Source organism: Vanessa cardui, chromosome 2 (assembly GCF_905220365.1).
Source record: "Vanessa cardui chromosome 2, ilVanCard2.1, whole genome shotgun sequence".
NCBI classification, from domain to species: Eukaryota; Metazoa; Arthropoda; class Insecta; order Lepidoptera; family Nymphalidae; genus Vanessa; species Vanessa cardui.
The window spans coordinates 9681264-9694629 of NC_061124.1; the positions used below are offsets into that span (position 1 = coordinate 9681264).

A 13366-nucleotide genomic window follows, 5' to 3' on the forward strand; every position below is an offset into this window, starting at 1 on the left:
TATTTTGATTGGTTATTGATAAACATGAGTAGACAAATTTTATAAAACAATAAGTATTTTACTATTTGTTTATATCTTATCGCTTCCCGTATGCCTATTGTCTTGTTTATGTAAATATCTTTAATTACTAGTTCAGATTATAAAAACCTTGAAATGAATACGTATGTATTATATGTACGTATTTATTGTGTAACAATGAAAATTATCTTTCAGTTTTTTACGTTTTTTTTGGTAATTATTACTGCCTTCCTTTCTTTTGAAAATAAAATAATCTACAAATTTGCACTTCATATAATATTAGAAAGTTAAGCGTGATGACAATATTTAAAGTTGTTATGAAATTGTATAAAATAGCTGTGAATATAAATATTAATGTAATACCTCATTTCGATAGATGTTTTACATATTTTAAGCAATAACTTTATTTGCCTTTGTATTAACTACGCTGATTAAATTTGCTGTTTGTATTAATCTTCACAGGCTTACTGAATTGCTGAATTTTAAACAAACACGTTTCGTGATTAAATAAGTGGGCGGAAGCAGATCTACATACGGCCCAAAACTTTTCATAAATATAGAATATTTTTTTCTTACTTCCCGTCATATTTTGTACCTTAAATTCGAGATTTCTGAAAATCCTTTCATAGTGGATGTTTAATTATAAAATAAACATTCGCTCGACACTTAATATTTTTAGAATAAGTAGTTTTTGTTATTGTTAGTTGGTCAAAACAAACGATACGAACAAAGTATAGGTTACTTGATTAAAGACAATAATTAAATAATAAAAAAATATTCAAATAATTACTAATCAATGCATATCATTATTATTACATAATATTATTTTAAGTTTTTTAAAATAAAAGGGGATATTTTTGGCTTAAATTAAAGAACAATTTAATAATTTCCTTTTTATTCATTTTGTCGTTCTATAAATACGTACTCTAAATAGAATTATGCCCTTGATATGTGATTGTCATATTATGTGAGACAATTCAGTTATATAAATATATATACAACACAATTAAAAATATTTTAACATAACACGACGAAGAGGAAAAACTATTATTAGTTATTTGCAGCAAGCAATTTTAAATGTTATTATGTAATAATAATTTAATTCTGAATGTCAATAGGTTATTTAAATAAAACTAAACCAGTTATAATGTACTATTAACAAATAATAGATACCTACTAGTAAATAATATTAACAATCTTCGGGTAATAGTTTGACGATTTCGTGGGGATCCGAGTAAACGATGTGGTTTTGGCTGTCGAATGCTATACCAAAAATATTCTTGATATGAGCAATTTTTTCGAGGGTATCATTTTCTTTATTCACAATAAATATTCCATTTTGACCGCTAAAATGTGCTACACCTTTGTTATCTATTTCGATGGCTCGATATATTTTAGGTCCGTCGTAATGAATACGACGATCGGTACCGTTCTTTATCCTGTACAGACCGGTTTCATTTGTAATGAACATATCATCATCGCCATCAATCGCAAACTGAAATATTTTTTCGTGTATGGCCTTTTGATGTTCGATTTTTATTTTAGTTTTATCATGTTCACACTTATATAATTTCTGCGATGGATATTCAATGAAATAAAGATGGTGTTTAAAGAACATATCCCAAATGTTATGGTGGCTTATAATTTTTTCTACTTTACTACCATTTGTTTTGAGGTGCTGCTTGTATATGCCTTCACTGCCTCCGAAGTAAACGAGATTATCTTTATTGTCGATGGCTATTGCAAATCCATTTTCTACGCTGGGTACTACTTTATGTTTTATGTGACCTTTTTCAATATATCCAATTTCGAAGGAGTCCTCATCGTCTTTCCCTGTGTTGTAACTGAAGAATATCTTATGGTCTCCATGATCATAGGCCAATTGATATGGACGATTTAATCCCATGCCTATGACATCTTTTTTGTGAAATTTGTCGTGGACGTGTATCCCTTCACATTTTTTTTCAGCTGATGCTTCGCCATCGCTCGATTTGGCGGAGCTCACACATAATAAACAAATTATTAGTAGAATTTTCATCACAGTTCTTTTTTTTTCTTGGGATTTTGTTTGGTTTTTAGTAAATAATGTTTGCGAGGATTGGCCACGTTCGTTATTGGTCCACGGTATATCACAATGTGACATGAACGCAAATGAGAGCATGGATCAATTAGTTGAAATCGATTCAATGGGCGTCTGTTCCTGCTGTTATTGCATAATTGTTAGATGATAAGCAAGTCACGTTCTGTACAAATAAAAACGTTGTTTTATATTTGCGATTCTCTTCTGCTATATAAACAATCTCTTATCTCGATTTATCACAGACAAAATATATGTTACGAGTTTTAATGTGATTAGTTTGGCTTTAAATATTAAAAAAATATATTGTTAATAATGACAATGTTTGCTATCTGTGATTTTTAATTTGATTTACTTCTTACACCCTCGAATTCGCGACCCCATTTATAGGATTTTCTTTCACCCTTCGTAGTACTTACCAGGATATCATAGAAATGAAGGGATATTTCGTAGCTAGAAAGGGATAGATAGCTGTATCGATTTCCTTTTAATACAAAGAGGGCCGTCCCATTTACGAGTTTCCCCACCGCCACGCCTTACTCACCCTCAAAATTCACCCCTTCAACACAGAGTGTAGTATATGTGGCACTGTGACGACAATGCTTTAAATATTATGCTTGTATTTTTAATTTTATACAATCATGTTAAACGTATCGATTATTTCGACTTTTATAAAAATAAGGTTAAAAATATTTATATATTTTATTGAATATATGAATTTAATTTATGAGCCTACAATTATTTTTGAATGACTTCAGATAATATAGCCAAAGCTAAATTTAAATAAATTCATAAAAAGTTTTTTCTGTAACTTATTTGTCAAAAGTTATCATTTTTTTTTATAAATATATATTATATTTATAAATAATTAAATTACAATATTTTTAACCATTTATTTTTCATTTGAAACTTAATGTTCTCAAAGTTTTTGAAACGACAATAGCAATATATAATTTAATATTTGAATAAAATAGAAACATGGCTATTATAAAAATCAAGTCTCAACATTATTAAAAAAAAGGTTTCACTGTTTATTAAATATTGAAGATCCTTAATATACTTCACAGTGATCATAAAATACTGTATTACTATTTCACTTGAAATACCTCCTACACCACTCAGCCGTTATGTTTTCCTGGTGTCCATGTTTTCAATAGGTCGTAGCCTCGTAGCAAACCCTCTACGTAGCCTCTTTATTCGCTGAAGGAAAATAACCAGTTTTCATGATAAACGCATCATCAATTTTCTCCATAGCGACTGGACAGTGGTCAAAAAGCCTTCAGGAATCAAGAAAACGTCAAGAAACCGTCAACAGAGGTCGAATACACTAGGGTAGCATCATTTGCGTGGCAGTCTTCCTTTCAGTTACAACTTGGGAAAATGACGCACACATTGGTATACAAGGAAAAGGGACGCAGTAAACTTTGAACTTTACATCCCTTTGTGAGCAATACCATTAGACACCGCTTCTAACTTCTAAAACCCTAGTACGCTATGCGATTTGGAAAATATTTTTGCTATTTTATTACGCCAGGTCACGACGAACTAATAAAAAAGACTTCATTTAAAAGTAAAGTTATTTTTATTATTAATTTCTATATCAGTATTTAAAATTATAATTAATGAGTTAAATTAACTATAAATCTCTTATGAACTAAAAATATTCGGTTTCTGGTGTTCAAATACTTATTTTCAAATATTTCAAAATGTTATTTAATTTATACTTCACAGGCTCCCGTTGAAGAAAGAGTAACAGTCCCCCTTACATATGTAACTTCGTCTCGACAGTCACAACCATCCTAAAAGAATGACAATCATTATTATGTAATTTCTTTAAAGTTCTTACAAGCAGTTGTGATTCCTTCTACAAGATAATATTAAATAGAATTACCATTGGTAATATAATGTTTTGTTTGTTATTAATTATTTAGAATTTAGTCAACCTTAAGCTGGACGTACCCTAATATAAAAACAGTCTAAGTGTAACTTAACAAAATTGTTTAAGACATACTCAAATTATTTTGAATCTAGTATTAGATTTAGTGTTGCCCAAATGCAAGACCAAGACGAGACTTGGCCAGTCTTGGTCTTTGTCTTGCGCCAATACACCTGGTCTTGGTCTTGGTCTTGGTCTTGCAGCAAGAGTCTTGCAAGTCTTGCAATTACCTATTAGTCTATTACTATTTATTAAAGTTTATTTTAAATCTTAGAAAAACGTATTAGAATTGGAACATTGTGAGCTTGAATTAACATAGCCATAGTAAAATCAAGCTGATTAATAAATTACTGAAGATTTGATAAGAAATTTGAAAAATCAACTGACCTATATGTCGTTTTTCATGGAAGTAACTGTCTCTTAATAATAATATCTTATATTTAAGAAACAGTTACTTCCACATTCCAATTAGTTTTTTTACATGTCTTAGCAAATAAGCTTACATTTGCTAAAACATGTAATAAACAAATTAATTACAATAACTTGACTGTATTTTAAAGAACAATATCTGTCTAGAAAGATTGAACCCTCATCTTATAAGAAATTTAATAAAAGAATTTTACGATTTATCAATTATTTCAATAAAAAATAAAATACAACACAAATCAAACATAACAGTACACAACAGCTTTATCATTAGGTTATGTTACTATATATAAAAGTGGCTACAATATTTATCAAACGGGTGATATTTGAACACTTTTTTGCTATTTTTTCTTGTAAAAACTAAAGAAATATAATGACTGAATGTAAAATAATAGTACCTAAGTAATTAGTTTAAAACCATATAATCAATATTATAATATATACTTACTAGAATAAATTATTATGACATCTATTACCTATCCTTACCATTTTATCGTAATCATAATACTACTTGCGTGGTCATTATAATTTATTCATTTTCATTCTAAGCACTCTGAAACTTATTTATTCTTTGGAACATCTGTTTTCAAAACAAATTCGAAATTATTTTGCATGAGTATACCTACGCCCTGTGGCAGCCATAAAATAGTGTCAAATGTTGTGATTTCGGCGCGGCGGCAACAATTGTTGTATATGATTTCAAAAGAAGCCGCCGGCGCGTGTATCATAACCATATACTTCCGAAAAACGGCAAATTTCTTTTAGAAGTAAGTACAAAACCTTTGATGCGGCATTATCAAAGTGCCGACGATTAAAACATAACTATGCATGCACTCAGTTTGATTTTAATGGATATTTTTTATTCGCTATGTAGGTATGTTTATGGTATTAGTCGTAATGCGCATAGGTTCAGTTTTTCATATTCTTTGATACAGTTTTTTGCGTCTCATAGAATTCCTAAGCGTACCTATACACCGAACTGGTATACCTAACTACTCCGTGAAATAGCGCTAAGTCCTAGCTGCAAGACGCAAGTGTCTTGCAGGCTATGTCTTGTTCTTGCTTAAGTTTTGCACGGTCAGTCTTGGTCTTGGTCTTGCTAAAAATATGCGGTCTTGTTCTTGGTCTTGGTCTTGCAAAAACGCAAGAACAAGACCAAGACTGAATTTGGGCAACACTAATTAGATTAAGATTTAAAATTAGAACGCCAAGAATTGTGTACATTCCCTAAAAATATTTAAAATACACGGTAAGAGTAGTTTCATAATTAATTTTAATATTAATTTCATATTTAATGAAAAAATGAAGACTATTATATGATAAATATATTGAATTTCCGAAGATTTTACAATCTAATAAAAAACTAGATGATAATCAATTTCATTGGCTTCTACTTTTATGTAACATATAATAACTGTTGACGTCTGGGTATACTTTTAACAATAAATGCTATCTAAGGCACATGTTGCAAAATCTCTTTAAATTTATAAAAAAACTGATATGATATGATTTACTCCCTACATTTAGTAACGTTACTATGCCATTGACTTTACCCAAGTGCCAGATATAATGGTATATAGTTTCATAATTTGTGGAGTAGGTAACTAGATAAAATATTGGTGTCTGCTTGTCAGTGGTTTCAGAAATGCACCTAATATACTGCATATGGAGATGGATATTTTCACAGTCAATACAGATAACATAATAATAACTACAAACCTTCATTACGAGTGACGTCACCGATGTTTGGATAATTTTAGAATAGATATAGAAAGCATTATACCTATTAAGGGGAAATAAAAATGAAAAAAATTACGAATAAATCAAATCAGAGTCGATTAATTAATTTTTGGCACCACTATTTTATAATATAACTCTTGCAAATTTAGAATATAATTATCATGTAAGGTGGCTTTCTATTCTTCGAATTTCGGTAAATGTTTTCTATCTATTTTTAACAGTTTGTTACCATTCTGTATCAATAATTAAATGCAAATAGAGTTTGATAACTATCTTCTTATTTTTGTTAACTTGATTAAGTCTTGAGAAAGACTGTTTAAAATATCACAAAATAATAAGGAAACGCAACGCTTTCTAGAAAGCCTTAATCTCCTGTTATTTCCAAGGCTATTATGGTGTAGTCTTTCTTAGGATCAATGTAAACGATTTAACCTAGGCCAAGGTACGAGCTACGTGGAAAAAAACTAGCATAATTTAATTACGCACACTGTTAAATTATTTCGAGATTTCAGGATGTATGCATATATTATCATTGGAATACTTACAAAAATATCTTCAAGTGTGGTACACTCGGGACTCTGTTCATAAAAATGTACTTTTTGGAGATTATTTTCTATGATCTCGTCTGAAGGTCGTTTGTCTTCTTCAAACGTCACCAGTTTCGCAACGAGACCTTTGTTATTTCTTTTAATTACAATATTTTCTTTCTTCATCTTCATTATGGCCGAACCAAAAATAGTTTTATCTAAATACGTGCAATAGCTATTTTCACCGTTTTGAGGCGGACCGTTTTTGATGACATTGTTGTTCACATTAAATTCAGCTTCGCCATCATTTCTCTCAGTTGCATTTGAATGTTGAGGACAATCGTTTTCATCACAATTTTCGAGGTAATTTTGGTATAATACTTCATTACTGTTTTTGTTAGCTTCAGATTTCTTTGCCGTAGCTTTTCTTATTCTTACATAAATGTCTGTCATATATTGGAACTTTAAAAAGTATGCAACGATATCGGCTACGCTGGCTGAACCACTTTTTTTACTTTTGTTATGCATGAAACAAATTTGCTTAGATGATGAAGTTTGAAACACGTAGTAAGCTATAAAAGAATAAATATATATAATTGAAACGAAAAATGACATACTGATAATATGCTATTGTAAAGTAATAATAATACCAGTCCTGGAGGAACATGAGCACGGTGGAATGAGCGGCGAGCTCTCTGCGAATCTGTTTTCTGGTGCACTTTGTGTCCGACAGAACTGATTGCTATTCCAAGTTGTATCGGTGTATGGAATTGAGTTCGATTCTGATTCTTCATCGATCCATTTCGAAGATTCCCGCAAAGAGAAAAATGTAAGCGTCACAATTGCCTAAAAATAGGTAAAAATATTAAAATTAAACGTGAAAAACGATATACGGTGATAGAATAATGTAAGAGTGATTTTTAGTATTAAAGTAAGATTCTTATACAAGTATTTGCACCAGTATTAGTGAAATACTTGTATAAGTATTACTAAAAATATAATGTACAGGATATATAAAATTAGGAATAAGAAAAGAAAAATGTATTAAATATTACCATAGTAAAGCAGGCAGCGGCACAAAGTGTGGCACAGAGCGGAAAGCCATACTGTTGTGCTAGCGCTCCGCCAAGTGCCGGACCTAGGACTTCTCCCAAGGAATAACAACAGGACCAGACGCCCGCCACTGCACTATACGTCGCGAGAGCTTCAGGACAACCACCTTCATATCTACAAATTGAGGCATATCAAGTAATTACGAATATCAATCAATATTAATAGTTAAGCTGATTTATGAGATACGCTTATGCTTACTAACATTGAACTGGTCAATACGCCTTGAAAAGTTGGTAGCAAAGTTAATGCTACTGACATTCCCAGTATAGATAGTGCAACCAGATCCAACCATAAGTCCCTGTAACAAAACAAATAGTTAGCAAACAGTTTAGAGTTACAAGTTTATATTTATGGGGTGATACTAACTGCGGAAGACCAGGTATGAATGGGCATGGACCAAGAAGTAATAAGCCGATTGAAGAAAGAATCAAACCCCACACCATCATACACCAATGACTATGAACCCTGGAAAACAAAATTAAACGTTAAAAAATATGACGCAATAGTCATGTGAGTAATATTATAAATAAATGGGCGTAAACTGCAATTGAACTTACCGATCAGCGACCCATCCCCAAATTGGACTAAATATTCCATACAAACTGGAAAACAAGAGAAATATAAGTCCTATTTGTTTTGTTGAAAGTCCAAATTGTCGCAAATGAGGCTCCAGGGTCGGATCGAGGAAGGCCCACGTGTTTGAGACGATGACTATCACCAAACCAGTGATGATTATTGACGGAATCTTGAACAATCGGAGAATTGAGGCGGTTTTCGATCCAGATACGTATTCTGAAATATTTTATTACTTATCGTTAGAGTAAGTTCGATAATAATTTATATGTTTGAAATCAAATTGAATGCGGTTTACGTACCGTCACAGTCAGTGAGTAAACAGAAATTTATGGGTACAGTTAAAACCATAACAATTCCTAAACTGTAAAATGGTAGACCAAATCCTCCGATCTATCTGAAACATTATTATTTTAAACATTTTTCGGAGCTGTAAAGAAATAACTTAATACATACACTATGAAAAGTAACCTTATTTAATAAAAATACTTTTAAATAAAACTAGTTATAACGGATTTGAATCGCGTATATTAATTATTTTTGACATCCTGACGTTTCGAGCACTTTACAGCGTTCGTGGTCACGGGTAAATTACTCGGTTAATATACGCGATTCAAATCCGTTGTAACTAGTTTTATTTAAATGTGTAATAATCGCGAAAATTTAAGACAAAATACTTTTGGTTACATCAAAGTATTTGTCAGCTTGCTTAAAATTTATCTACCCACTAACCCACCTTTAGTCTTATATATATTATAATAGCTGTATTGTAATAACCTGTAATTGTAATATAATTAAAATATAACAACGGAAATTATTTATTTTTACTCTCAATAAAATGTTGAGAATTAGAAAAAAAGAAGATGATGAGGATTATTTACTTTTTGTTTTTTTTAAATAATAGTTTTAGGAATATAAAGAAAAAGCAGACGGCACAGAATTTAGCCAAATCCATACCGAATACAGTAAGCCTCCAATCGCCGGCCCAACGGACATACCCAGGCCGACAAATGTCTCCAGTATGCCAAGAACTGATCCGATATTATCTGGGAAGGCATTGACCACGAACACGTAGCTGGCGGTCGAATATGCACTGGCACCGAGAGCTTCCATGCCTCTCACCATAAAGCAGAGTACGGTGAATGTCGTGGTGTCTTCTATTAATACTAAAGTTCTGAAATTTAACATTTAAATATATTATTGCACAGTGATGGTATACGAATCTAAACGTATATATGGTTTGTTTGTTGATTTAAGTTCAAGCTTCATGCCGTGTACAGCGTTGAAGGAAACATCGTGAGGGCCCACAGCTGGGTGGGATGAAGCTCTGTCCGTATGTATATGTACCAATCCGTGTTAGACCAGTCCAGTTGTGAACGAAGTAGTTGAAAACGTATTGCCTTCTTCTAAAACGCATACTGAACCGGACCTCGGACAGAGTTTTTATAATATTTCTAGTAAATACTCTATATATTCGTAACAAAATGTATTTGTACGTACGGAATTTTTATACATATTTATATATTTTACAAGTATATATAAAACAATGCTTTTGTTTATATTTAAAATAAAAACACAATATTTTTTGGATTTTTGCTTTATTTTATATATTGACTTTATTAGAAGTTAGACTTATCAAAAAATAAATGCCAAGATAAGGGACTTACCCAAATAGAACATTACACGATCCGGCGATAAACATACCGGCAGTAAACATGAACTTAGCTCCAATTTTCGGTAACTGTAAACAAACGACAAATAGAATTTATCATTTATTATATAAGTTTTTTTTTTTATAATTGTTAACTAGGAAACTATTTGTTGATTCAATTAATGAATAATTTAACATAAATATGTACTCTTACATATCCACAGAAATAGATATATTATTTTCAATAACAATTAAAAATATATAAGATGTAGAAAGAACAATTTATAAATATAATTTTCCGTTATAAACGGGTGGACAGGAGCAGATACACTTTCACCCTTATAATTTAAGATTATTTTATAAATAGACAATGATTGAGTATTTCACGACAGACATTAAGCTTTTAAATTCTCTTTGTACTAGCGGCAAAAGGGAATTAATCAAAGTCTGAACATATATTGAAACAATAAAGTTTTTAAAGTGTTTAAATACAAACTTACATATTTACCAAAAAAGGGCGAAGTGAGAAACATGACTACGGCGTAGAAGCTGAAGACTATACCGCATAACGTCTCTGATAACCCCTTATCGGTGGCTTCTCTGGGGAAAAATGGCGCCATGATGCTCATAGAGCAGAAACTCATGAAGTCCACGAGCGCGAGTGAAGCCAGCGTGAGTCGTTGGTGCCGGGAGAGGTGCCGCACGGCTCCTGGACGCAACTTGGCTTGAGTGCGTACTAATCTAAAATGTTATTTAACAGAATTGTACACGAACACTTATAAAATATATTAGTATCTATATGGACATAACAAGGAACATTTAATTATTATTATAGTCAAAGTACGCTTATTGCTATTATAGGTTAGTAAAATTTTATAAAGAAAAATAAAATCAATTAAATAATCAGAACAAGAATATGTGTTCTTAATATATCGGCTTTTAAATCAAATTTGAATCGCCTCATATGATCGATCGAAGATTGAATCGAATCATAGATTATAAAATTACTACCGATTTTGTAGTATAAAATATTTATTAGTCCTTTCATCTCCAATGCACCGCCGACTTTAGAAGCAAAGATGTTATGTCCGTTGCGACTCACAAACCCTTCGAATCGGCACACAACGGTACTAAATATTGCTATTTGGTGGTAGAATATCGTAAAGAGTGGTATCACTATTAATTAACAAATGAAAACCGACAACGAACTTGAATAGTGTGTTAAACAGATATTATTGTAATTCAATACATCAATTTATCAGTTATCCTGCATAAAAATCAATGTATATACATAATACCAATTACATGTATAGAATATTTAAATGAGTAATATGCATTATTTATAAACGTTTTAACACGAGATTTGAATTTATTGATAGTCTGAGACACCGTAACTAAGAGCAGAGATTATTTGAGGGTATAGTGTAATGATAATGATGTATTTCTTTTTAGGTCACGAGGGAAGTTCTCAAATGAGATTATACTCATCTGCGCAGAAGATATATAGTGCAGAAACATAGTTGCACTTTTTTATTTCTCATTTTATAGTCCTACTAGTAGTCGCCCGCGGTTTCGCTTTTAGGATGTTGGTTGTCATGTATGATGCAAAAAAATTAGCCAATGTCCTTTCTCGGAGTTCAAGTTTGTTTGGTTTGGTCGTGAATAGATAGATAAAGTTATTTTCACATTTATAATATTAATATAGATGAAACTCCTCACGATCATAGAGAGGAACCATTTACATTAACCTATTAAGAGTCTCATGAACAAGACATTCGTAGATAATGTCGAAATATCGAGCTCCACCGAACAAAAATAAAAAACATGGTAAATATGCCAAAATCAATAACTTTAATACTATTAAGAACAGGTAGAGAGATTATATGACTTCCGAGGAACGAAATTCCAGACTGGCTATTATAAATTACTTGACAGAAAACCCAATAATTTTTCACTGTTTTGACCCGGGATTTGAACAAAGGGCCTCAAGATCAGCGGTCTATTAGTCTAGCCACTAGACCAACAATTTACTTTATAAAACAATTGAAAGGTACCAAATGTAGCAGACCTTGCATTTTACAATTCAAATTTATTTTGTTTCATAAAAAAAAAAATTACGCCAAATGTCATGGTAATAAAACAGTTTAAAGCTTTCACAAGTGTAGTTAAATATCTTATCTTTTATCAATTACAAATTGATAAAATCCCAGTTAATAGTACTTATTACACGATTCAACATCTAATAAATCATCTCGTAGTACCATTTATGACAACGCGTATTTTATTTATTGTTTAATACATATTTAGTAAAGCTATGAGCATTATTTCAACATTAATAAGTATGCTAGTTTTTGTAAATAATTTGATTAAATATATACGTGGGTTACAGTACCTTTCTCTTAATATTCTGATTTCAGATGGCGGGCCATCGTCATGCGGAGGACCGCCTGACCACGAATGTGTTCTTCTTAACCTTCCGGAATCTGGTAGCGAACAGCGGCCTCCCCACGTGGCAGCTAATTCTTCTGTCTGTGTCGATGTTTTGATCAATTTGCTATCAAAAACTATAGTTTCGGAGGAAGAAGCCATCACTTGATTACAATTTCCTACAGTTCTATCACGTATGTCGTCCGATTTGTCTATTAAATTCGCACTATCGTCTGTATCTTCAGCGTCTCTCTCCATTTTACAGCAACGATTCTAAAGCCCTAAAAGATCATAAACTAATTATCTTAATGTGTCAATACGCGCGGCCGCGAACCGAGTGACGACTGAAACGATTGTGCATCTACCTCGTATATCAATTATATATTATCTTATCTATTGTAAATAAAAACTTCCGAAGGGATCGTTCTACTTGTATATTTTAAGGTCATTACCTCTTTAAACACACTTTAGGGCCTAGTTATTTCATCATTTACAACATTTTGCATGTATAAATATTTTTATCAAAAACAAATAAAAAATAACTAAAACAGTAACTGTCATGTATTTCAATATGAAAAAAAGACTGCAACTGTGTAAATAAATTAAACGAAACAATATTTAAAAAAAAAAAAAATAGATAACCACTTAACACATAGCAAGCCATATCCTTGCGAAATAACCAGATTCTTCCGACGAAAGATAAGCTAACCCTCTCCTATCATATGTGGAGACAATAAATTAGAATTATGTAATTAGTGAAAATTGTATGAGGCTTAACTCTCACAAAAACACGACTATTTGTTTGCAAACGTAAAATTAATTAAATTTGCAAAACTATACGTTTAACTATATCCAATAGAGTAGGGCCTATATCATTC

At 31.5% G+C, this 13366-nt stretch overlaps 2 protein-coding genes across 2 annotated transcripts; both read right to left on the reverse strand.

The window, feature by feature from the left end:
• Window positions 1-1139: 1139 nt before the first annotated feature.
• Window positions 1140-2350, reverse strand: LOC124538731 (ommochrome-binding protein-like). Its single transcript, XM_047115904.1, has one exon. It carries the CDS (start codon window positions 2177-2179, stop codon window positions 1208-1210), a length of 972 nt encoding a protein of 323 aa, XP_046971860.1. The 5' UTR covers window positions 2180-2350; the 3' UTR covers window positions 1140-1207.
• A 1336-nt stretch (window positions 2351-3686) lies between these two features.
• LOC124542037 (MFS-type transporter SLC18B1-like) lies at window positions 3687-12847 on the reverse strand. The gene is made up of 12 exons (XM_047119995.1): window positions 12454-12847; window positions 10562-10802; window positions 10078-10151; window positions 9368-9584; window positions 8713-8803; window positions 8395-8629; window positions 8204-8302; window positions 8040-8135; window positions 7780-7951; window positions 7375-7570; window positions 6743-7296; window positions 3687-3894 (listed from the first exon to the last, which is right to left on the reverse strand). Exons 1-12 carry the CDS (start codon window positions 12744-12746, stop codon window positions 3814-3816), a joined length of 2349 nt encoding a protein of 782 aa, XP_046975951.1. The 5' UTR covers window positions 12747-12847; the 3' UTR covers window positions 3687-3813.
• Between the last annotated feature and the right edge of the window lie 519 nt (window positions 12848-13366).